Below are 22,918 nucleotides of genomic sequence, written 5' to 3'. Positions count from 1 at the left end.
CTCTCAAGAGCAAAGAAAACAAGATAGAATAGGTATGAGTCAGAATAAGCTCAAGACTTAAGCCATATAAACGGTCAGGACAACAATAAACTCCTCTAAAATCCTCATATTCATAGATTAGAGAAAGGGTATCGATTATCAATCAATCGAACAAAAGTAACGGTAATAGCAAATATAGATCCACACAATGGCAATTATGACAAGAAGATAAAGCACCAAGATATGAAACAACTACACATGAACCAAACTCAGTAAAAAGAAGAAAATCCCACGTCTTAACATCAAGTTCCCACAAACGGCAGCAGTTGGTGAAGGCTGAATTTACCAACACTAAGATAGAGTATTTTTAGTTTTAATCTAACCTGGTTTGGGGTCAAGACTTCCAATTCAGATCCAAATTTCTCCACGATGACTACTTCTATACTTTGAATATCCCACCCTAGATCCTTGTTGCTATCCTCCTTCTTCTTTTGAACGTATTCTTAGAGTATTTCTCTCGTATGTTCCCTCTGTGGTTCTCACAAGTGTCTTTCTTCTTAGAATTCGAGAAAAAACCTTGCTCGTTAAATCAACACTCCTTCTATTTATAGATTGCATGACATAAGGGATAATTATGTAAATTCCATCCCTAGGGTTTAAGGGCTACTTCGTCTTTTTGGGTTGTTCTGCACTTTGCATATGGGGGCAAATCTGTCCTTCCTACTTTTCGGGAGGGAATCTTCCACGTCAGCCAACAACATGTTAGTTGGAGGAGGCGGTCACTGCATAAAGGTGAACACCGACTGCATTCGGTTATGCCGTATTTCTGCAGGTGCTCCTTTCTGCACTCATGTACTAGCCATTTATGTACTGGCTGTTAGTTGGTTCAGGTCTGGCACTAGTCAACCACCTGTACAGATCTGGTACTAGTTGATCACCTGTTCTGTTTAACCAGCTCTGGTCGAGCTTTCTCCCCTCAAGGTATTAATAAACATTAAGAGGATGAGGGCAGCTCTATTCTACTCCTTTGTCCTTATTCACTGGAATGGGGTATTCGGGTTCTTAGGTCTTCCTCAGGGAGGTAGACCTATAGGCCCAAATACCGTCCTCATCAATTGGTATTGATATTGATATTGATATTGATTAACAAAAATATGTGTATTATTAAAAAAATACTCCCTCCATCCTATATATAGGCTTGTTTTTCTTTTTCGGATGTCTCATTTATATAGGTTTATTTTCATAAAAAGCAATATTTTTTTACTCATTTACTATTATATTCTTATTTAATTCTTTAATTTATTTCAATTTTAATACATAATTAAATAATAAATATAAGTATATTAAGATATTTATTTATATATATATATTTTTAATAATTTCTCTTAATTCTTATGAAAATTCTAATCAGCTTAGAGGGACGGAAGGAGTAGTAATAATTAAAGTAATATTCAACGCCGTAACAAAAGAAAACTGTTTAGAGGAGTCTGGGAAAGACAGAGCAGTGAATTAGTACCTAAAATGAATTTCTCCTTTTAACCTTTTATCAGCAATTCAGGGACTGCAGCTCATCTCACTCGACACTCCACACGCGCCCCCTTTCATCTTCCAACAAACTCCTCAACTGTAGTTTTTCCTTTCCCCTTCCTTCTCCGGCCTTGCCGTCCACCACCGTCATGCCCCCTCACCATTCCCTCACACACCCACGCAGAGCTCCGATTTCTGAATAGATTCGAGGAAAGCTCGAAATTCCTAAGAGGTTCCCTCCCAAACTCTAAGATCTGAGACTAGAGAGCGCTAGCAGTAGCACAAGGTTCGATTTTTTTTTTTCTTTTTTCGAGTTGTTCCTCACACCGACTTTACTGATTGCAATTGATGATCAGATTGTATCTAAATGTGCTGAAAAAGGCTAGGTTTTTGGCTGGTTGTACATTGTTGCTTGCTTAGTTAGTTGCTTTTGTAGTCCGAGCTCTGAACTTGGTTGGTGAAAAGATCGACTTCGTTATGCATTGGGGTCGCTTGGTTAGTTGGTTGTATTTAATAGTTTTTAATAATACGTATTTTTGGTAAAATAATGAACTGCACTTATCCACTACGTTCGGTTCATCAATCGTTGGATTTTTAGTTTATTCATTACTACAGGTAAGTAGGAAGGCATTTTATTACATGTGGACACAATTTTTCAATTGCAGTCTCATAAAATTCAAAGCAACAATAAATATTGAAGAAGAATTAACAGAAATACCCCACACTCTGTCAGATACCGGACATACATTGGTACCCGAGCCAAACTATCCAACATTTCAATTTAATGGGTTAGAGCTCGGCTAACATCCTTGTGCATTATTCACATAGTCAAAATTTGATCTCCCTCTATCTTCAGCGCAGTGGTACTACTATTTTATATGGTATTCTTTCCTATGCTTCAGACAATGGATGGAGTAAGATTTTTATGGAGTATGGACAATGTTCTTCTTGCCATTACATGTGGCAAACCGACTATATTTCCTTTGCCCATTATCTCATTAAATGAAGTTTGTTCTTTTGCAACTTTTTGGATTTACTTAGATAAAGATTGGCATCATGACAACTTGACAAGGAGTGCTACATCCTAAAAAATTGGAGAGGATAGTTGCGTATAGGTAGTCATCACTCATGGCATCTGCTGGCCTAGGACATGGAGGAGCTGGAAGTTCAAGATCTGCTAATAATGGCTTCAAAGTCTCATCTAGTTCAGTTGACTGGTTGGGAAGAGAGATGCTTGAAATGAGATTGAGGGACAGAGTGGACCCTGATGATGACAGGGTGAGTTTGTGGCATCTTCTCTCACTTACTGATGTGTTTACCTTGTGTTTATACACTCAGTTGCTTAACCTTGATTACTTGGTTCTGTATCTATTTAGTTTTAAAACTTACGAAAGATGATATCCTTTGTCAAGCAGGACAGTGAACCTGATGTAATTGATGGTGTGGGTGCTGAAACAGGGCATGTAATAAGGACCACCATTGGTGGCCGGAATGGTCAATCCAAGCAGGTTGGTCGAGATTACTTTTAGAAGTATCACATTAGATGCTGAAGATAATCCTTGAAGATAATTATGCTTTAATTGGGTTGACAGGTGGTAAGCTATATTGCAGAACACGTTGTTGGAACTGGTTCATTCGGAGTGGTCTTTCAAGTATGCCTTTTGCAGTAATTCTGAATTTTAAGTTTGCAGTGTTTGTGTCATGATAATCATCTGGTCTATGCTTTTGTGTCCCACCTTAGTTGAAACTGTTTTAACAGGCAAAATGCAGAGAGACTGGAGAAATAGTTGCTATCAAGAAGGTTCTTCAGGACAAACGCTACAAGAATAGAGAGTTGCAGATTATGCAAATGCTGGACCATCCCAATATTGTAGCTCTAAAACATTCGTTCTTTGCAAAAACTGAGAAGGAAGAGCTTTACCTAAATCTTGTTTTGGAATATGTTCCTGAAACTGTTAACCGGATTGCACGACAGTACAGCAGGATGAACCAGAGGATGCCTTTGATATACGTCAAACTTTACACATATCAGGCATGCAGAAACTATTTGTATTTTGCATGTGTGTTTTTTTATTTTATTCTTTTTACTTGGGGATAATGATTTAACTTTTGATATCTTTCCTTGCACCCCCTGCATTTTGATGGTTCTCTGACTCTTTTCTTGCATGCATGAGCTCGACGCTCGACGCTCACTTGTACTACAAATGCTAGGAGATCAAGTCGGTGTCATGAATTTGTTTCTGTTATCTGTTAATTATCTTATTTTGTTCTGTTATCAAGTGCATGGAATGTGCATGGTACTGTCTAAAGGTGTCTGTGCAAGCGCATGACTCAGATGCCTTGATACATTCTCCTATTTAACACCTTTTAACTTATAAATAGGCAATGCAGGGAACATGACAGTGGTAATGTGTTGGTTGTTTCATTTGTTTCCATTCAGTTATTGGCATACGTAGAAGTATCTTTCTTCAAGAAAGCAATAATGAATTGCACCATAAGCCAGTTCATTTGGTTGACACCATGGGTCTATATTGTCAGACCTTGCAAATTTCAAACTTATAATAGCTTCTTGACAGGATCAGTTGGATGAATGAATATTCTACTTTTTGGTGAACTGTGTGCTTCTAAAATCAATATGCTTGCTATGATCTATGATGAAGTTTCTTGTCATACCTATGGAAGCTAAACAAAGTTATAGTCACACTTATATTTTATTGAGGTTTCATACCAATACGGGATTCTTCAGTTTTGTTGTATCCCTTTTGTAGTTAGTAATATTACTCTTATAACCAAAACCATTATTTCTTATTTGTAATTTTCTACACTGGAAGAGGAGGTGGCTGCATATATTGGAAGAATTATAGTTATATCTCTGTATAAATTATGTGTCACTGTGCTCAAATGTGTGGACAAGAAATTGTCAAGAGTTTTATCTTCTAAACTAAAAGATAAAAAGGATAAATTTGCAGATGCCAATATATGATATTATATTTATGCATTGTTATTCTCATTCAACAATATCACCTTTTCTTGTGATCTCTTTGTCACAAGCTCTATCTCTCTTTGCAGATATGTCGAGCCCTTGCTTACATACACAATTGTATTGGCATTTGTCACCGTGATATCAAGCCTCAAAATTTACTTGTAAGTATATTCCTTATGGACGAGGGGTAAATTAATTATAGCCCAGTCACCTTCATTTATGAAAAACAAATAGTTATGAGACTGTTTCTCCAATAAAACAGTTGGTAATTAAACATGCCTTTGCTTTAACTGAGGCTGGGGTGTAATACAATATCCTTTCCAGAACATTCTTCGTACATAACTTTTAATATTTCTTTAGGTGTGTTCTTGCCCACGGTTAGGCAGTTATCTTCACAACTAGAAGATTGAAAGTAACAAGGTGCATGATATTATGATGTAAGCTTGTGTGTGCTGGAAGTCATTCCTAGTGTTTTAGATGATTTTAGGTTAAAGGCAACACAGGTTATCAATAATTTGTTAATGCTAAATAATTCTCTAATGTATAATAGTGGATTTCAGATGGAGCAGTAGTGTTGGCATGAAAACTTAGGTAATTCTTCTACTTTTTTTTGTGTGTGTATACTAGAGCTTCAGTTTGGTCTTAATATTATACTGAGTTAATTTGAACTCCAGAGATTATGGCTCCCATTTTGTGCCTATTAGTAATGTATATCACAATTGACCAACACATTTGTTTAGGAGTCAATGAGAAATCCCAATTTTAGAAATGGATGGTTCAATTTTTTGATATAATATTAAATTACAATTATGGATGTAACATTGATAGGGGATAATTTTGTAATTTCGGCATGACTTTTAAAAATGTCGCAAACAAACACATAACCTTTCAATCTTTTGCAATTTGGCCCAAAATTAACCGATGACCCAAATTTCAAATTTGTCATTTGAGCTCTTGATTTAAAAATAAAATAAAATCCAAAACTAGGCTTTGATGGATTCAAGGAGATGAAAATTTTGGCATATGGGTCAACATCTTATACTTGGATGGCACATTTTTTTCAACATTCAATCTAACTACAATTGGAAACTACTCGGACAAAATTTTTCGCCTTGAGCAAGTATTGGATGTAGATCCATATGCCAAAATATTCATCTCCTCAAGCTTGTCAAAGCTTAGCCTTTGATATCTTGAATCAAGGGCTCAAAAGAGGGAAATTCAAAAGTTTCTGGAAAATTTGAGCGTGGTAGGTGCTTTTTTGCTAAAAGTTGCCAAAATTGCAAATTGTGTCAAACTTTGTAAATACCAATTATCCTTAGTGATAGGGTTGTATTGATAATTTTAATTTCAATAGTTTTGTTTCTTATTCATCACATCACATTGTAATTTATCTAATTGGATAGGTGCTAATTTTTTAAAAAAGTAAAGAATTGTACAATCGCTTTGAATCTTATATCACTATGTATCATTTCTCTTTCTTCAAACTTCTAACAATAAAAAACTAAGGTGGTCCGCTTTTTTTAAAAAAAAAAAGAAAAAGAAAAAAACCCTTAAGGTGGTTTTAGTGGAGCTCCATCTTTATTAGCTACCCACGTTTGTCATAGCACAGTGTCTCCATTATCCCTGCCATCCATGCATGTCATCTTAATGGGATTCTGTATGCACTATAACCATTAAATATGATACCAGAGATAATATATGTGTTCTGTTCATCTGGATAATTTATTTTGGATGTGAAGTGTGAACCAAACAGCCAACTAAATTAACCCTTTACTTTTCTTCCTTTTATTTTCCATCTAATGGAGAATGAAATACTGGGAGATTATAAATATGAGAGGAGAAACAAAAAGTGTAAATAAGCCGTGCATTTATTTATTGATGTACAAGCAAGAATGACTTGTTTACGAGAAAATTAATTATCACTGACCAGGATTTGTGTTTTGGCTAATTAATGCTTAAAATGTAGAAACTTGTGACTGATTAGGTAATGGAATGTGTAGCTGAATATTGCATCTGCTTTCATGTATCAATAGGTCTCTGGGAATCTGGGATTCTCTTATAAGTTAAATGAGTAATTTAAGTTGAGATGTGTTAGTAATATCCACTTGGTCAAGAAAAGAAAAATGATTTACACACCTTTCATATGTTCGGGTGCCTGAAAACTCAATTGATCAATGGTGTTTTTTTCAAGAATCTGAAAATTCTATTTGTTTATTTTCAGGTTAATCCGCATACACATCAACTAAAACTTTGTGATTTTGGAAGTGCCAAGGTTTTGGTAAGCTTTTGTCCAACATCAGTAATCAGCTATAGTGTGTTGTTATTCATTCCTTTGGTTTATTCATCAGGTGAAAGGAGAACCCAATGTTTCCTATATATGTTCAAGATACTACCGTGCTCCTGAACTCATTTTTGGCGCCACTGAATATACAACTGCAATTGATATATGGTCATCTGGTTGTGTTATGGCTGAATTACTTCTTGGGCAGGTTATACAATGTTGGATTGTTCTAAAGTTTTTCCAATATTTTGTGTCTTATCGATACTCATTAAATATCTCTCTGATCATTAATTCTCAGCCTTTGTTTCCTGGAGAGAGTGGAGTCGATCAACTTGTTGAAATAATTAAGGTAATACAAGTCCTGCTAGATGTTAAATGTGAATACTTTGCATCAGGTTCTTGGTATACATATCATATATCCTTAAATCTATTTGACTAGAGATGCACAAACAGATTAGTATCTCCAATTTAGGCATTTTATGCTTCAATTGTTTAGTGTTATCTGAATTGTGGTAGGTTTTGGGAACACCTACAAGAGAGGAGATAAAGTGCATGAACCCAAACTACACCGAGTTCAAGTTTCCACAGATCAAACCCCATCCTTGGCACAAGGTATGCGATTTCTCTTTGTTAAGATGAATCTTTTAAATCTATTTTTTTTCCTGTTGAAAAGCTAAATACAGTTCAGTTCACACAAGCTTGTTCCTCTGATTAAGCCAAAAGATTTATGCTTAAGATTTTATTGCTTGATGTGTATGTATATTGCCATGGAAATCTTTTGTAGACAACCACATAAGTTTCATATAAAGCCCTTCTGAACTTAATTGGTAACTTCTTTCTTCCTACTTCCCAGGTCTCCTTCTGGTGTTTTGAATGGTTTTCAAATTCAAAACCTAAGATTTAATTCAATTGTTTTTTGTGTAGCATATACCATTATAAATGCTCTGCAAAGATTGGTACCTAATAATTAATCTGTTTGTTGCTGCACTCTATTTTCTAAGCATACTGGTTGAAGCTGCATGTGTGCAAACCATCTCAATCTTCGTTCAACTTTCAAGTACAAGTTTAGAGTGATTATGTTGTTTCATATCAGGTTTTCCAGAAGCGTCTGCCTCCGGAGGCGGTGGACCTTGTATGTCGGTTTTTCCAGTACTCACCAAATCTAAGATGCACCGCTGTAAGTTTCACTTTCACCTTCAAACCTGCGGTTCTCAAATTGAAAGTGAGTTCACTACTTTTTTGTGGTACTGCAGTTGGAAGCTTGTATTCATCCTTTCTTTGACGAACTGAGGGATCCCAACACCCGACTTCCAAATGGTCGCCCACTTCCTCCTCTCTTTAATTTTAAAACTCCAGGTAATTATTTGCAAAGCAACACAAGTTATAAATAACTGCATGTTTTTGGTGACCCCTTGCATTTTTCAAAAGATATATACATACAATGCTGCAATGCTGCTATATTGTGAAGAATACTACTAATACATTGAAACCTTGCATTGTAGAATGTTTGAGATTTCGGGTCACTATTTCTTGGTCTAGTCTAGTCGATTGGATAATAATCGTTTTCTTGCCCATTACTGAAATTTGTAACTCCCATGAGCCCATTAGAAGCATCTGCTAAATGCTTTCCTCATTAACAACTTTTCTTCTCATGTACTTGGCTTCAAATCATCATAACACATTTCTTTCTGGTGACAGAGCTTTCGGGTATTCCTCCTGATACTATTCACCGCCTCATTCCAGAGCACGCGAGGAGGCAGAACTTGTTCATGGCTTTCCACTCATAGTCAGTGTATCCTGCTATCCGCTTTGGTACCATATTGCCTTTTACATTTGTGCACTGCATGTACTTGTTGTCTGTTAAGTTTCACGAACTATTTGTAGAGGGGAAGAGTTTTTTGGTTTGATGAAACTTATAGCGCGACAGCAATATGGTCTCGAAACACTTTTCAACCGCCTGCGTAGTAGTCAGACTACATACTAAGAGACTGGAGAATGTCTTTTGTAACACAGTGAAAAGTGAAAAATGCTTATAGATCTATCAGTTTTGTGTTGCTTGTCTATGTAAATGGGTTGTTTGCATTGCTAAAAGCCCTTCTCTTACGACCGTGGTAAGATGTATATTGTAAATTCCTACTTGTTCGTAATTTCTGGGGATTATTTCTGATTGCCAAAAGTTTCCATATGCATTTCTCAACCTTATTTCTGGAGAATAAGAATAAAGTGTTGATAACTCTGATCTTAGCTTAAAAACAGGCAGTTAACAGTAGTTAGTGGTAGAGTTGCATTCTCAATCTTGACGCTTTTATGCTTTCTTCATTTGTAGCTTTATTTTATTTTATTTTTTTGAGTTGGGGATGGGGAGATTAAGATTTGTAATTCGCGTCTCTCATCCTTACAAAGGGAATACCACTAAGCTACAAGGCTTGTGGTTCCTCAAAATGATGAAATTTTGAAGAAGTTTTAATCAACATGTTGAGACATTTGAATGATGGATGAGAACACACATCGGTCAAAGTCAAACGGGGTTGGAAAAGTTTCGAGCAGCTGTAGCAATTGAATGTGCTATCAACACTATGATAAATGTGCATAATATCGAAGAGAAGGTGATCGACATCAAGGTAATCAATGTTATTTGTGAGCCTTGAATGTAGATTGATATAACTGACTCAGCTGTGATTGCAAATACTCCAATTTTACGGATGGAACTTCCTATCGGTAAATCTATGAAAAACATTATTGGACGTCACAACACCTCTATAACCATCGATAACTTTTACCGATAGATTTATGGGGCCAAGTTTTGCTTCAAGACCAGTGATGTATTTCCTACGAAAATGTCAGTTATCGATCAATATGCATCCGTTGACAATTCATTGTCTTTTGCCGACGGAATACCTTCGTCGATGGATTTAGTAGGTCTATGTTTTCCTCGGTATTTATAGGCCGTGTTTGAAATATTATGTCTTAATTTTGTCGCTAACCATAGAATATTTTGAATTTGAGCTTAGCCCACTGGCCACCAGGTCCTCACTTAAGTGAAGTGACCCGGGTTCGATCCCTCTTGGGAGCGAATTGGAGATTGGAGATATAAGGTGGATTTGGTGAATGGGAGAGATAAGGTGGTTCTTGGAGTGGACGGGGAACTAACTACTAACATCTAACATGACTTTGCCCGATCAAAAAAAAAAAAAAAAAAAAAAAAGTAACGACAACACTAGCAACTAGCATCTATTTTCAAAATGAAAGATTGTGTGAAATGTGGCAGAGTAAGAACTAATGCACTTAATATGTTTGTAAGTGGGGTAGAGAACTGAGCAAGTCATAACCCTTAATATATCTCCTACAATACCTCTTTGGAGGTAAAAAAACACATTCTTAGGTACACGCCAAGATAGCATGCTCTGTACCTTTTCATGGTCAGTAGATGCTCTTTTTCTCAGTAACTGCTCCAAATAACTAAATTGAGTCTGCCCAAATTGACATTTACTTCTTTTTCCAACAGTTGGTTCTCCTTCAGAATTCGTAACACCTCCTTCAAATGCACCAGGTGTTCTTCCCATACCTACTAAAACACTAATATGTCATCATAGAAAATCAATTTTATCCTCCTAAGTTGCCTACTAAATAATTGATTCATCAATGATTAGAAAACCAAAAACCCACATTTAATTGGTGAAGTGATTGAGATTAATATAATTTCAATTGCAATAAAAGTTGATCAAATTTATTTAGTTGAATAAAAAATTATTTAATTTTTTTAAAAATAAATACTTGTGATTAAATAAATTATTTCTTCATTTTAATTTGGTCATGAAATAAGATATTTTGCATAATTTTTTTTATTATGCAGCAATTTTTTATGAAAATTTACCAATTTAAATACTAAATAAATTGATATGATATAATTTGAATATCACATCAATTTTCTCAAGCCTTAGACGGGATGATTCTCAGAACTTAGTTATAGTCTTTCAAACTTCAAACAAGATGATTCTCACGAATCAATTTTATTCTTTCAAACTCTAAACGAAATGATGCTTGAAACTCATTTATGATATTTTAAGCTCTAAATAAGATGATGGACAAATGGTGATTTTTTAAACTCTATACAAGATGTTGTTTAGAAGTTAGTTATAATCTCACAAGCTTCAGATTATATAATCTCACAAGTCAGCCCTGATCTTTCAAGCTCATATTTAAACCATCAGATAGTGATGTTCAAACGATTGACGCATTAAGTCAGGCATAGTATTTTAGGATCTAGACGAGATAATGCTCAAAAGTCAGATATCGTCTTTCGAGTTCTTGATGATCATGAGATGAGATGATACTTAGATGAAAAATGAGATTTTAAATTAATTCTTATCCATCAATATATTAAAAATGTACAAAATTTATATAAACGAGTATTCTAACAAAAAGTTAACATTTAATTGACGAATATAATTAAGATTAGTATAATGTAAATTCTATTACATGAAACGAAAATAATTAAAAATTAATTATATTATAAAAAAATAATATAAATAATTTAAATTATAATTTCAAATCCCGTCGAAATTCAACGGGTTATACACTAGTATTCCTGTTAAATTGTTGTTTTATATAATACTCCCTCCATTCCTAAAAATTATGGACCAAAAGAGAGTGTAGGGTCATTTTCAAATAAGGAAAGATAATAATTTTCAAGGACGTTCCAATATAGTAATAAAACCATACTTTTTAGGGACGGAGTGAGTATATAGATTGTCTATTCTTATTTAAACCGTAAACCAACTTATTCTACAATGATTGACAATGTAATCTTTTGTGATCATCGATCCACCACATATCTACATTGTGAAATTCCAAATTGATGATTGGCAACGTGTCACACCCCAATTCTTGAAATGATAACTATGACCGGGGTACAACTCGTCATTTAAAATGAACAAGGAAAAACCTTGTGAAATCCGAATAAAAGGGATAACAATCGGGCTTAGCCCCTTTGGATGAAGAAAGACAAGTATTCAAGTGATACAATCAATCAACAAACATAATAACTTCATGATCACAAGTTTAGTGTCATGCTTCAGATAACCAACATTTATAGGATGAAATAGTTGTGAAATAATAGTCTCGGCTCAACAAAATATATTGTTTAGAGTCACAACATAATAGGTCTTAAGTTAAGGAAAACAAAAGATAGATACTGGCTAATTCTACAGCGGAAGTCAAAATACGGAGTTGAACCCTAGCCTCAGCTCGCCCCGTCAGCACCAGCCGCTAACCTAAAAAACATTTGAAAGTATTTTTGGGCTAAGTACTAATGTACTTAGTGGACTGCAACTTTTGAAACATTTCATAATCTGAAGAGCAGTTTATCCAATCATACTTGACATGACTTAGAAGGATTTAAAGTGAAAGAACTTCTAAGCATGTTAAAACATTTCATTCTATATTTTATATATATATATACTTAATTTTGCGCGCAGTTGTCACACTCATTTCTGTTACTCGCTGTGATCCCGGACCTTTTAGCCACCGACGGATCCGTTTCTCCCATTTACTTGAACAGAGGGCGTAACCCAGACAAGTTTACTTTTGACCTCGGGACACTACCCAGGCAGACCCTTACATTCTATGCTTCGGAACACATCCAGCAAGCATCCTTGTAACGCCTCTTAGTTAGTGCCCGAATGGAGATCAACCCACCGAGTCAGCTAACGGTGTACACAATTCTCAAATAACGTGTTAGGCTATAAGAGAACCTCAATTGATTCGTTGTGGCGAGCATTAAACAGAGCAGAGTGCACATAAACATTTTATTGGATAAACAACTTATATTTCACGAACATTTAAGCTCAATAGCTAAATCATACATTTGGAAAATAAGCCCACATGTTTAGGCAAAGCCTGTCGTTTAACCTTATCTCTGAATCGGAATAGCAGTGCTAATCCTCCTGACGTTCAAAGCCTACAAGAAATCTTAGGTCTCAAATATAAACTCAAGTCACGGTAAAGTGCTTAACATTCTATGATTCACTTAGCCGGGTTTTCAAAATTTAAAGAATAAAATAATTGAAAACATTTCTCTTGAGTTAAGAACACCAACAATATTCTTACTCATCTTTCTTTTGAAATTGGAATTATGAATAAAACCAATTAAAACATGATGCAATGCATGACTCATTTCATACTTAAGCATAAAAAGTGTTTACTAAAATATGCACAAGTTTCTAGTTCATTCTGCTCTGTTACGTTAATCAGCTCTGGTCTCTACCAGCTCTGACTATCCCAGCTCTGGCCTCCCAGCTCTGGCTTCCCAGCTCTGGCATTCAGTTCTGGCCTCCGAGCTCTGGCCTCCCAGCTCTGGCGTTCAGCTCTGGCCTCCGAGCTCTGGCTTCCAGCTCTGACCTCCCAGCTCTGGCTTCCCAGCTCTGGCATTCAACTCTAGCCTCCGAGCTTTGGCTTCCCAGCTCTGGCTTCCAGCTCTGGCTTTTTAGCTCTGGCATTCAGCTCTGCCTTTCAGCTCTGGCATTTTAGCTCTGGCATTCAGCTCTGGCATTTTAGCTCTGGCTTTTCAGCTCTGGCATTTTAGCTCTGGCATTCAGCTCTGGCCTGTTCTGCTCTCCTCTCCTCTCCCTACTCTGCTCTCGACTTCAGTACACCTCACGACTGATTTACCCACACAGCCAAGTCCACACAATTCTACCTTCCTTCCTTTTCTTTTAACACCGACAAGTTCTAAAGCAAGCATGAAAACAAGACTCTACATTTTCCTTATTCATTTAACAGTTATGTTGCTAAAACATATAAACACACAAAGATACATGAACATATGAACAAAGGGCGATGGAGTTCATAGATGAAACCTTGGCTTGAATTTGCTGGATGCTGGGTGAATCGAGAGCTATGGTTGCTGCTGTTCTTGGAGTTCTCTTCGGTGTTGGAAAGAGAGAGATGAAGTGAGTGAAATGAGAGAAATATCTTGGCTATGGTTTGAGTGTTTGCGGAGGAGTTCAAGGGAGGAGAGAGGGAATAGTTAGGCGGCCGAGAGGTGAGTGAAATATCTTGAGGCAAAGATGGGTTGGGCTTGATTGGAATGGATTGGGCCGGTTCTCATTCTTTCTTGAAAGCAATTAAAAGCTTGAGGTCCAAACAAAAATAAATCACAGCTCATGAATTTCTTGAATGCTTAATTAAATAAATATGCAATGCATATAAATTTAATACTAAATTTACAAATGCTTTTGTAAATCATTTTTGTTGGAATTAAAATAAATTCTTTCTTCTTTTTCCGGCGTGAATCATCTTAATCTAAGTTCAAAAGTATTCTAAACTTAGCTCGAGGAAACGGGGTATTACACAACATGATCTTTGTGATCATCGATCCACCACATATCTACAATATGAAATTCCAAATTGATGATTGGCAATGTGATCTTTGTGATCATCGATCCACCACATATATACAATGTGGAATTCCAAATTAAATTTACAGTACAATTTAACAAAAATAAATTAAATCACAAAATATGTTACAACAATGATTTTCATAAAATAATAATAATAAAAAAAAAGTTTTACAATACTAAGGAGCTATAAATCATGTTGTGAAATATAGAAATCTAACATCAATGATACTTTCCTGAATGTCTACATACTCCATCGCCTTTGTATCAAGGGTACTCCATTATGTCGAAAATATTACATTTCATCATTTCCCCATCAAATTCAAAAGTCATTTTATTTGTGTCACAATTGATATGAGCTTTGGTTCGTGTCCTGTATGTCCAAAACATAGAATTCAGTTGGAAAATCAGATCCTCCGTCTTAATCAACACGTCCTCAAGTATGACTTTGGGGAAGAAGACATTAGATCTATCTACGACTACTAGTTGAATCACCACACGAGTTGCCAATCAGTTAGTAACAAGTTTAGCTTTTTACTATTTAGAATCAAACCTTACACTCAATGTGCAGTTCATATTGACCAATTAAACCTCACGATTTCAATATTCACATTCACGTCAGCTTGTCCAACTCAAAACAATGAGCTCCAACTCCATCGGAAAATGACATGAAAACGGAAAAAAATTGTTTGCCCAAAGAAACTTAACAGAAAAAATAAAATGTATCTTGTGGGAAAATAGGTTGCACAAAAAAAAAATTGTCCTCGGAGAAAATTATCCATCCTATAGAGCATGTGAAAAAAGTGAAAAATGGTAAAAATATATAATTTCCATCTTTTTCCATGAAAGAAAATGCACTATAAGTTCTCAAACAATGGACCCAGAGGCCTTCAAGTTTTCGAATACAAACGTGTAGCTTTACTATTTGGAAGAGTGTATATATAACCTAACATGCAACAAACTGATGTTACTATATATTGGAGAAGTCTACTATCTTGGAATGTTACATTGTTGGGGGCAAGTATGTTACTACACTACTAAAGGCATTGCTGCATTTTGGGAATTCTTTCTTAGTGTTTCATGCATTTGCCGCATGTGTTCAATGGTGCTCCAAAAAGTGAAAAATGTAGAGCACAAACTGCTATTAAAATGCATAAGAAACGTTACCAAAATCAACTACTCCAGAAATACTTGGATTCTATCCCCCATTGTATCATTGAAATCGAGTAATTGCTTGCCTCCCTCTTCTAGAGCTGCATCATCTAACAACTCCTTGATGTTTATGCCTCCCAAGGCTGTGAGCCAATAGAACACGTAAATATCAAATTCATTTCATCAAAATCATGTACAATCTAGCCAGTATTTACATTACCTGGAACTACATTTGTTATGCCATCTAGAAAACCAGCCTGAGAAATGAAATACATTTATTGGTTGATTAGAGATAGTGAACATGCTCATTACAGATTACTAGTTTCTAAAAGCACTGAAGATAGATATAGTTATAATAATATAACATTCATTCTAGTGGGGATGGACATCTCATAGGAAGGTGTTGAGCCAATTTTATATTATAACAAGTGCTTTCGAAGAAACACCAGTTATTATAACTAAAATTGTACTAACATTTGGAATGCTGCCAGAAAGATTAAACAAAAGTTTTAGAGAATTACAGCACTAAAAGTCCCAAATTCTCACTTCAAATATAATTACATAACAGCATCACGGACATGATAAGCATTTGTCTATTTGAAGATGTTATATTAAGTGTTACAATGATACTCCTCCATATCCACTTAGGAGGTATGTTTTCATTTCAAACCCCCTTTTCAGTTTTCCTAAAATCTCAAAACATATCTGTTCCATCCATTTCCAATATTTACTAGTCACTTTTTAAGATGCTGCATCATCTATGCAATCATAGATGCCATCGTTGCATCTATCTTCCATTTAAATATTTATCCCTTCGCAATAACCACTGGGCACTGACATATCTCTGTATTCATATTAACCACAAAATTCAAGTGGGTCCCGCTAAATATATATAAATTTACTATCAACCGAAACACATGTTCATTTTCTAAACTTATAACTCCAAAATATCAAATAATTTATCACCATAATCATTGCCCTTCTTCAAAAACTAATAAGTTTCAGTAAATTGGATTAGAAATACTGAAATTTGGAAACTGAAACTGGAAATCAAACCAAACCTCCCTCCCTTTGAACTTGTTATGTTATGTTTCTTTTAACAGTAAAACATGTTGAAACTACCCACAACCTAAATGAAAGTGGTCGAATATTTCATAATGTATTATTACTATCCATCAGAAATAAAATAAGTGGGAAAAGGGAGTTCGATATACGTTTCTATATGTATATCCTAAAATGGATGATAAATTCAAACTTGAAAAGATCAACCCAACTTCTACCATGATAAAACATCATCAACTCTGAGCTAATTTTAGTCAGGAAGCCATAAATATATATATTCTAGTCTGAATAAGATTTTGTAAAGTTTGAATGTGTCCATAGAGTAACTGCATCTTTCATGATTCACTTTTTGAAGAATAGGTTCCAGGGACTTGATGTATGTGAAACAATCTACTATTGATTTTTTCTACTTTTATGGGCATTAGCCTATACAGAAGCAAAATACTTGCATAATCCTATGATATTTTGTTGAAAGAAAACATAGAACTTACAGGTACTCGGACATCAAGTCTTTCAAATCCATCTCGACCAGTTATTTTGACTCTCAGTTTTCGTGACCAAATGCCAGAGAATGAACCCTTTGAACTGAATATCTCAGGGATCACTACTTCCACATTGGGATTTTGTGAACTCTGATTTGTTTTTTCTGGGTCACTTTGGGTCTGTTGTATGCTGTAAGAAGAGTTGCTTGTAGAGGAACCTGGAATGTTATAAAGTTTAGCAATCAAAAGTGTCTCCATGTCACCATGGTTGTATGAATTAGTTAATCAATGGATGAGAAACAAACTGTTAAGTTGGATGTGGTAAATTTTCAGTCGAAAACATTTCATAAGTTTAATGCAGATTATAAAAAATAATGATATCACACTGTGTTGTCAGCTCTTCTGGTAATCTTTTGAAAACTCTCAATAATATCAAAAGTTCGTAGGATAATGAGTTTCCCCAAACAACTCTTTATGTCCGATTAGAAAAAATTTCAAATTTCAAAATTTGGATACTAAGTAAAAGTCAACCAAATCACAAAGATCCACTAGTTATTAAATTTCCAGTAGGAGAGATACTTTTGGCAGACTGATTATCAATACTTACCCTTTTGTGAGTGAGGTTGGTTAGACTTGGTGCTGTATCGCATCTCTTCTTCATAATATGCATTAAAGCCCAAGAGTTCCTTAATTTCTTCAAAGGAAGGCATGCTTCCCGGAGGGGGCATACGACCTCCTTTGATAGCCAACAAAGCATCCTAAATGCCAATTACACACAACATTTACAAAATCAAATAAAGTAGCGAGTGAAACAAAACGAAACTCAACCCAGATTATTACCAATGTAATCATGTCAACAGAGAAAACTGGGAGGTAACATTTCACTAGAATATGCTATTGAAATCTGCCCGATCTTGTGAGAAAACTGTGAAATAACTTCTACTAGAATATGCTGTTAACCAGTTCTTGTTAGGGAGACAATTATTGCAGAATAGTAAGAATACAAGAAAAACAAATATACCAGTAGGTTAAATAAATGAAGTACAAGTTCCCTTAAAGACAACCATATAACTCTAAATCAACTGCGTTCGCACTTCACAGGTAATGGAAGCTATTGATTTTTTCTGTACTCTGTGATTACCCCAGGCGTCCTTTTGTCTTAAAGATTGTATTATCAGTTATGAGCAGAGTACAAAAAGGATTAATAAATAATAATGTGGAACTCCAGAGTCTTTCTCATTTATAGGAAGTCAAATGTTATAAATGAGTACATGCCGCATGATTCTCATCTACTTGTTGCCCAGTTTCCGAGGATTTAGTTCCCTAACTAAATTGGTCATTTTGTTTTTACCCCTAGATTGGTGAATTAATTTGAGAATAATTTTCTGTAAACATGTGTGAATTTATAACCAAAACTTTTATTCATTTTATGTAACTTGATTTAGATGGCATCCCTATTTGTTCTCAAAAGCTATGTCTACACAAACAAGAACACCAAATACACAGCACAGTGCATAACATCTGAAACCTTTAATGAAAATAGGGTTAATGGCATCTATTAACAAGACTTTTACACATTTTCTTGTTTACGAACACACTTTTAAATTGTTGCACCAAAACCTGACCTTTAAAGATTGTACAATTTTTACAACACTGATCTAATTTCCGGTCGGGCCAAACTACCGTGGCATAAATTAATATCAACTATCATACCTTATTTTCTCAAGTTTTTCCCTAGTCAAAAGACAAATCCTACGCCACATCAGCTTGGCCTAGCCATTACTTGGATTGGTGTTATAAAGGTCTGTTTCTGGGGCAACAATTTAAATGTCATGTTTGAAACTGGAAAATGTGTAAAATCCGTGTTAATAGATGCAACCATTGAAAATAATAGAAAATATAACAGACAAACATGATCTAGTGTTCATACAAAGGGCAGATAATTTTCAAATAGGGTGTGACGTTACAAATCATCCTAATTGGCAAATACAGAAGACATTAGAGGTTAACAAACAGCCTCTGGAGTAAGAAAAAGACTGACAAAAGAATGACCTGGCAACAAGATTAATATTTTCCTAAGTTTGTTGATTTGATGGTGGGTTTTTAGCTTGTAATTTCAGTTCTATTATCCAAGCATAAAAAAGAATAAAGATATAACCAACTCATCCAAATAAGATACTATTCCATTCTTCTTCATCAAGCTAAAAATGACATGCATCAAAGATACTCAGATAAAAGTTGTCATTTTAGATCAAGATTTTACAAATAAAAAGAAATGAAAGAAAAAAGTTACCTGCATCGCACGGATGGAAACACCCATCAAAGACAAAGGATATGCCACAAGTTTGTATCCTATATCAGTCAATTCGTTAGGACTGAGTATAGGTGTCTTCCCACCCCCTTCAAGCATATTGGCCTGAGGATGATTTATTACATAAGAAAGTGCATTTTATAGCCGCTCAAAACTCAGTCATTTACTGAAAGAAATGATAAGTCTGAACAATAACCAGATGCCAATATTTGACGTGAACAAGTGGATATTTTTCACCCCAAAATTTCATAATCGATGAAGATGAAGAATTGTCTTTACTGATAATCGATGTCTTCGTCATTGTTGAATTTATGATATGTTTGAATTTAAAGTGAATTACCATTTTTGGGACTTGGGGACACACTTCACAGAAGGCCTCCATCTCTTCTCTTGAAGCAAGAGCATCAATAAACAACACATCAGCTCCAGCATTACCAAGAGCGCGTGCCCTCCAAAGAGACTCCTGTAAAGACACAGCTTGACGAGAATCAGTCCGTGCGACTATGACAATGTCAGAACCACTCTCCTTACGAGCATCGACAGCTGCTTTTATTCTCATTATTGCCTCCTCTCGAGATATAACTTCGCGCCCTTGTGTATGACCACACGCTTTTGGAGAAACCTTGAGAAGATCAGATAATTCACAATAAAGGGTGATCTCAAATAAAGTCATATAAATTTGTAGTTATAGACTATTGATGTGAAACTCTATAAAGCAAACACCTATATAAACTAATGCATTTAGCATCGGTTATAGATGATAATAGTTAGTATCTGCCTAAATGTGAAGATGCTCCAGAAGGGGCAATATTATAGCCAGTCCATCAGACAACCATTATTCAGAAACCACCCAAACGGTCAATTCTCTGTACAAGAATATACAACATGTGTAGATAATAGATAACATGTGCAAAGGGAATTTCTTAAGCAATACAAACCTGATCTTCAAGAATTAACCCAGCAAAGCCAGCTCGAATATACCCTCTAACAGTCCTTTTAACATTCATAGGATTACCGTAACCATTGTCTGCATCACCAATGATGGGGATGGACACGGCCCCAGTTATTTGTTGTCCTTGATCCACCATCTCTCCATAAGAGATAAGCCCAGTGTCTGGTAATCCTAACCGAGAAGCTGATATTCCAAACCCTAAGGATTGTTGAAATTATTACAGAACTTTCTAAAGGTTACAATAATAGAGAATCAAGCTTGTAAAGTTAATGAATCAGATAAACAGGAGACTAATTTGTTATATAATAAGAAGAAGCATTAGTTGTTAAAAGGAAAATATTGCCAATTAAGTTTTTTATACTCCCTTCGTCCCCCAAATAACTTCCTAGTTGGGGACGGCACGGGTTTTAAGGAAAAGTTATTAGATATATTGGAAGTAGTGAAAAAGTGTTATAATTATTATTGGAAGTTGTAAAAAGTGTTATAATTAGTATTGGGAGTGGTGAAAAGTGAAAAGTAAGAATAAATAAAGTATTATTAGTGGTGGGGTAGTTTCCTAAAATGGAAAGAAAAAAGAGGAAGTTATTTGGGGGACGTCCCAAAAAGGAAAAAGAGGAAGTTATTTGGGGGACGGAGGGAGTATATCATTAGTTGTTCTTTCAAGTTGAAAATAATGAGAAAGTTGCAACAATAAACAAACAAAATCTCAGAAATGGAAATCTGCAGTGCATATATTACTTTTTTATTTACTATAATTTTATCAAAACAGTGATTGATGAGACTAGCATCAACTGCAATGCAGGTTTTTAGTCAGATGTACAAGATTAGAAATGCAGTATATTGTGCCAATCAGCCTACAAGGTTCAATTTAAAATTTCTTAACTCAAGACCAATATATTTCCTTGGGTAAAGATCAAGCTTTTACATAGAGAAAACAAGCTCAACACATTTCATTCTATTTAATAAGTAATTTGAATGGCTTCAAAATAGAACATTGACGTGGAATAAATATGTTAGCAATAAAACTGGGAACAAGTTAAACAGCAAAGTATAGAGGATGGGTTGTATCACCGAAATGCATTTTAACTTCCTAAAGTTGCAAATATAAATAAGGTATAGACTCCTCCTGACGCATATAAGGTCTCATCATCACTCAAAAACTCTCTCTCTTCTATGATTATGCAAGAGAGAACAAGGGTTAATGAATAACAATTACTACCATTATGGAAAGAGGAAACGACTAGGGAAGTTGAGTTGGGGTTCCCAAAAATTCCACAAAAAAGAAACTTGCTAGAGAAGTCCACGTACTTTCCTCCATTTTATTCTAAAGGCTTATTTGCCAAGAACTGTGAGATAAGACTTGATACGTTTGACTAAGATGCATTTTACCATGTATGACATCAATATTATATTTTCTTGGATGCATTTAAATATCTGCGAATCTACGACATATATATACAAGCTTAATCTATTGTTTGGTTGGATGCCTTAACATTATCCATTAAATTGGAAGTCCTAAAATGTCATTTCATGTTACAAGCATAAGGGCAGGAAATAAGGTTTCCAATAATAAATTAATATTTGTTATAATTATTTCTTGAATTACTATTATGTATCAACCTACAGAATCAAGCACATGTGGGTAGTGGATGGCCATCACTTTATGGACTTAAATTTTTATGAAGCAAACAAGATATATCAAGAGTAGCAAACAAGCTCTAACCATACCATCATAATTATACAACAGTTCATTACATCCATTGTTCACAAAATCCACATGCTACATCCATTAGAACATGCAAAAAGATATTCTGAATGTCGAGAACACAACCTAACAGTTTAATGTTCGATATGTATCAAGAAAATGTGCAACTATCTGCACCACACAACACAACCAAAATCTCTTTAAAACACACACCAGTGTATTGGATTTTGGAGTGTGTTTAGAATGTTGTGTGGTGCACCCATCATAAATTTCTGAAGCAAGGTAAGCACAAACACAGCCAATCCAGATGGAAGAGGCGGCTTCCTATTCTTGACAGAAGTTAACGGCTAACATCAATATCAGGTTCAAATGAAGCTACTCCAGTTAAAGCAGAAAAAACACAGGCCAAATATAAGGTTTTTGTTTGAATTAAACATGACCGTCAACATCAAGCCCCAAGTTTACATGCCAATTACACTGTCATTGTACTAACAAAGCATGATCTCCATTTGAATTCGTAGAAGACAGATCCAGCAAAGGGTTCTCGACCCACAAATTAACAGTCTATTAATTTCCTTTAATTTTCATTTAAAATAAAAAAAGTCTTAGCTATCACTAATAGTTCTGGTCGCCGAAACAGAGAGAGAAGGTACCAGTAGTGAAGCAGAAATCGAAACCAGCACGCTGGACAAGCTTGGCGCTCAATGCGTCGAAACAAGCTGGGCCGAGGTGAGCTCCCGGAGCACGCAGAAGTCGTCTGAGGGACTCTGCTGCGGTGGTGGCGCCGTCGTCAGCGCCTGGGTGGCGATATGAAAAGGTGATGATTGAGCGACGATTTGAGGAGCTTGTTGTACAAATGTTAGGATGAAAACTTCTAGCCGTGAGATGGAAGGATTCTGGATTGGAGGAAATTGAGAAGCCCATATCTCCCCGCTAGCTGCTACCTCTACTTCTTCACAAAACCTGCTACACTTTGTTTACCCGCAATGTGGGCTAGCAAGCCTAGCATATGGGATCCTTTATCCATCCCTCAATCTAGTGTGTTCCCGTGCAACCCAATCCTACATATATTATACCAAAATAAATC

At 35.4% G+C, this 22,918-nt stretch overlaps 2 protein-coding genes across 5 annotated transcripts; one reads left to right on the top strand and one right to left on the bottom strand.

The window, feature by feature from the left end:
- Nucleotides 1-1,459: 1,459 nt before the first annotated feature.
- LOC131013926 (shaggy-related protein kinase kappa) lies at nt 1,460-8,946 on the top strand. Of its 3 annotated transcripts, none has more exons than XM_057941854.1 (14): nt 1,491-1,792; nt 2,240-2,369; nt 2,548-2,784; nt 2,922-3,014; nt 3,099-3,158; nt 3,266-3,538; nt 4,576-4,650; nt 6,711-6,767; nt 6,838-6,978; nt 7,069-7,119; nt 7,287-7,382; nt 7,864-7,947; nt 8,024-8,126; nt 8,469-8,946. In XM_057941854.1, the coding sequence occupies exons 3-14, from the start codon at nt 2,635-2,637 to the stop codon at nt 8,555-8,557; spliced, it is 1,272 nt and encodes a 423-aa protein (XP_057797837.1). In that variant the 5' UTR covers nt 1,491-1,792; nt 2,240-2,369; nt 2,548-2,634; the 3' UTR covers nt 8,558-8,946. The 3 variants fall into 3 exon arrangements, with proteins under 3 accessions (XP_057797835.1, XP_057797837.1, XP_057797836.1); XM_057941853.1 differs by having other exon boundaries at nt 2,240-2,420; XM_057941852.1 differs by lacking the exon at nt 2,240-2,369 and having other exon boundaries at nt 1,460-1,792.
- Nucleotides 8,947-14,291: 5,345 nt separating this feature from the next.
- LOC131013925 (uncharacterized) lies at nt 14,292-22,874 on the bottom strand. Of its 2 annotated transcripts, XM_057941851.1 has the most exons (9): nt 22,485-22,874; nt 20,113-20,324; nt 19,515-19,796; nt 19,157-19,279; nt 17,471-17,621; nt 16,873-17,081; nt 15,540-15,576; nt 15,335-15,462; nt 14,292-14,540 (listed from the first exon to the last, which is right to left on the bottom strand). In XM_057941851.1, the coding sequence occupies exons 1-8, from the start codon at nt 22,753-22,755 to the stop codon at nt 15,344-15,346; spliced, it is 1,404 nt and encodes a 467-aa protein (XP_057797834.1). In that variant the 5' UTR covers nt 22,756-22,874; the 3' UTR covers nt 14,292-14,540; nt 15,335-15,343. The 2 variants fall into 2 exon arrangements, with proteins under 2 accessions (XP_057797834.1, XP_057797833.1); XM_057941850.1 differs by lacking the exon at nt 14,292-14,540 and having other exon boundaries at nt 14,979-15,462.
- Between the last annotated feature and the right edge of the window lie 44 nt (nt 22,875-22,918).

The sequence above is a fragment of the Salvia miltiorrhiza genome, chromosome 3 (genome assembly GCF_028751815.1).
Source record: "Salvia miltiorrhiza cultivar Shanhuang (shh) chromosome 3, IMPLAD_Smil_shh, whole genome shotgun sequence".
Taxonomy (NCBI): Eukaryota; Viridiplantae; Streptophyta; class Magnoliopsida; order Lamiales; family Lamiaceae; genus Salvia; species Salvia miltiorrhiza.
The sequence above is the reverse complement of the archived record's forward strand: the minus strand, read 5'-3'. Positions and strand labels throughout refer to the sequence as shown.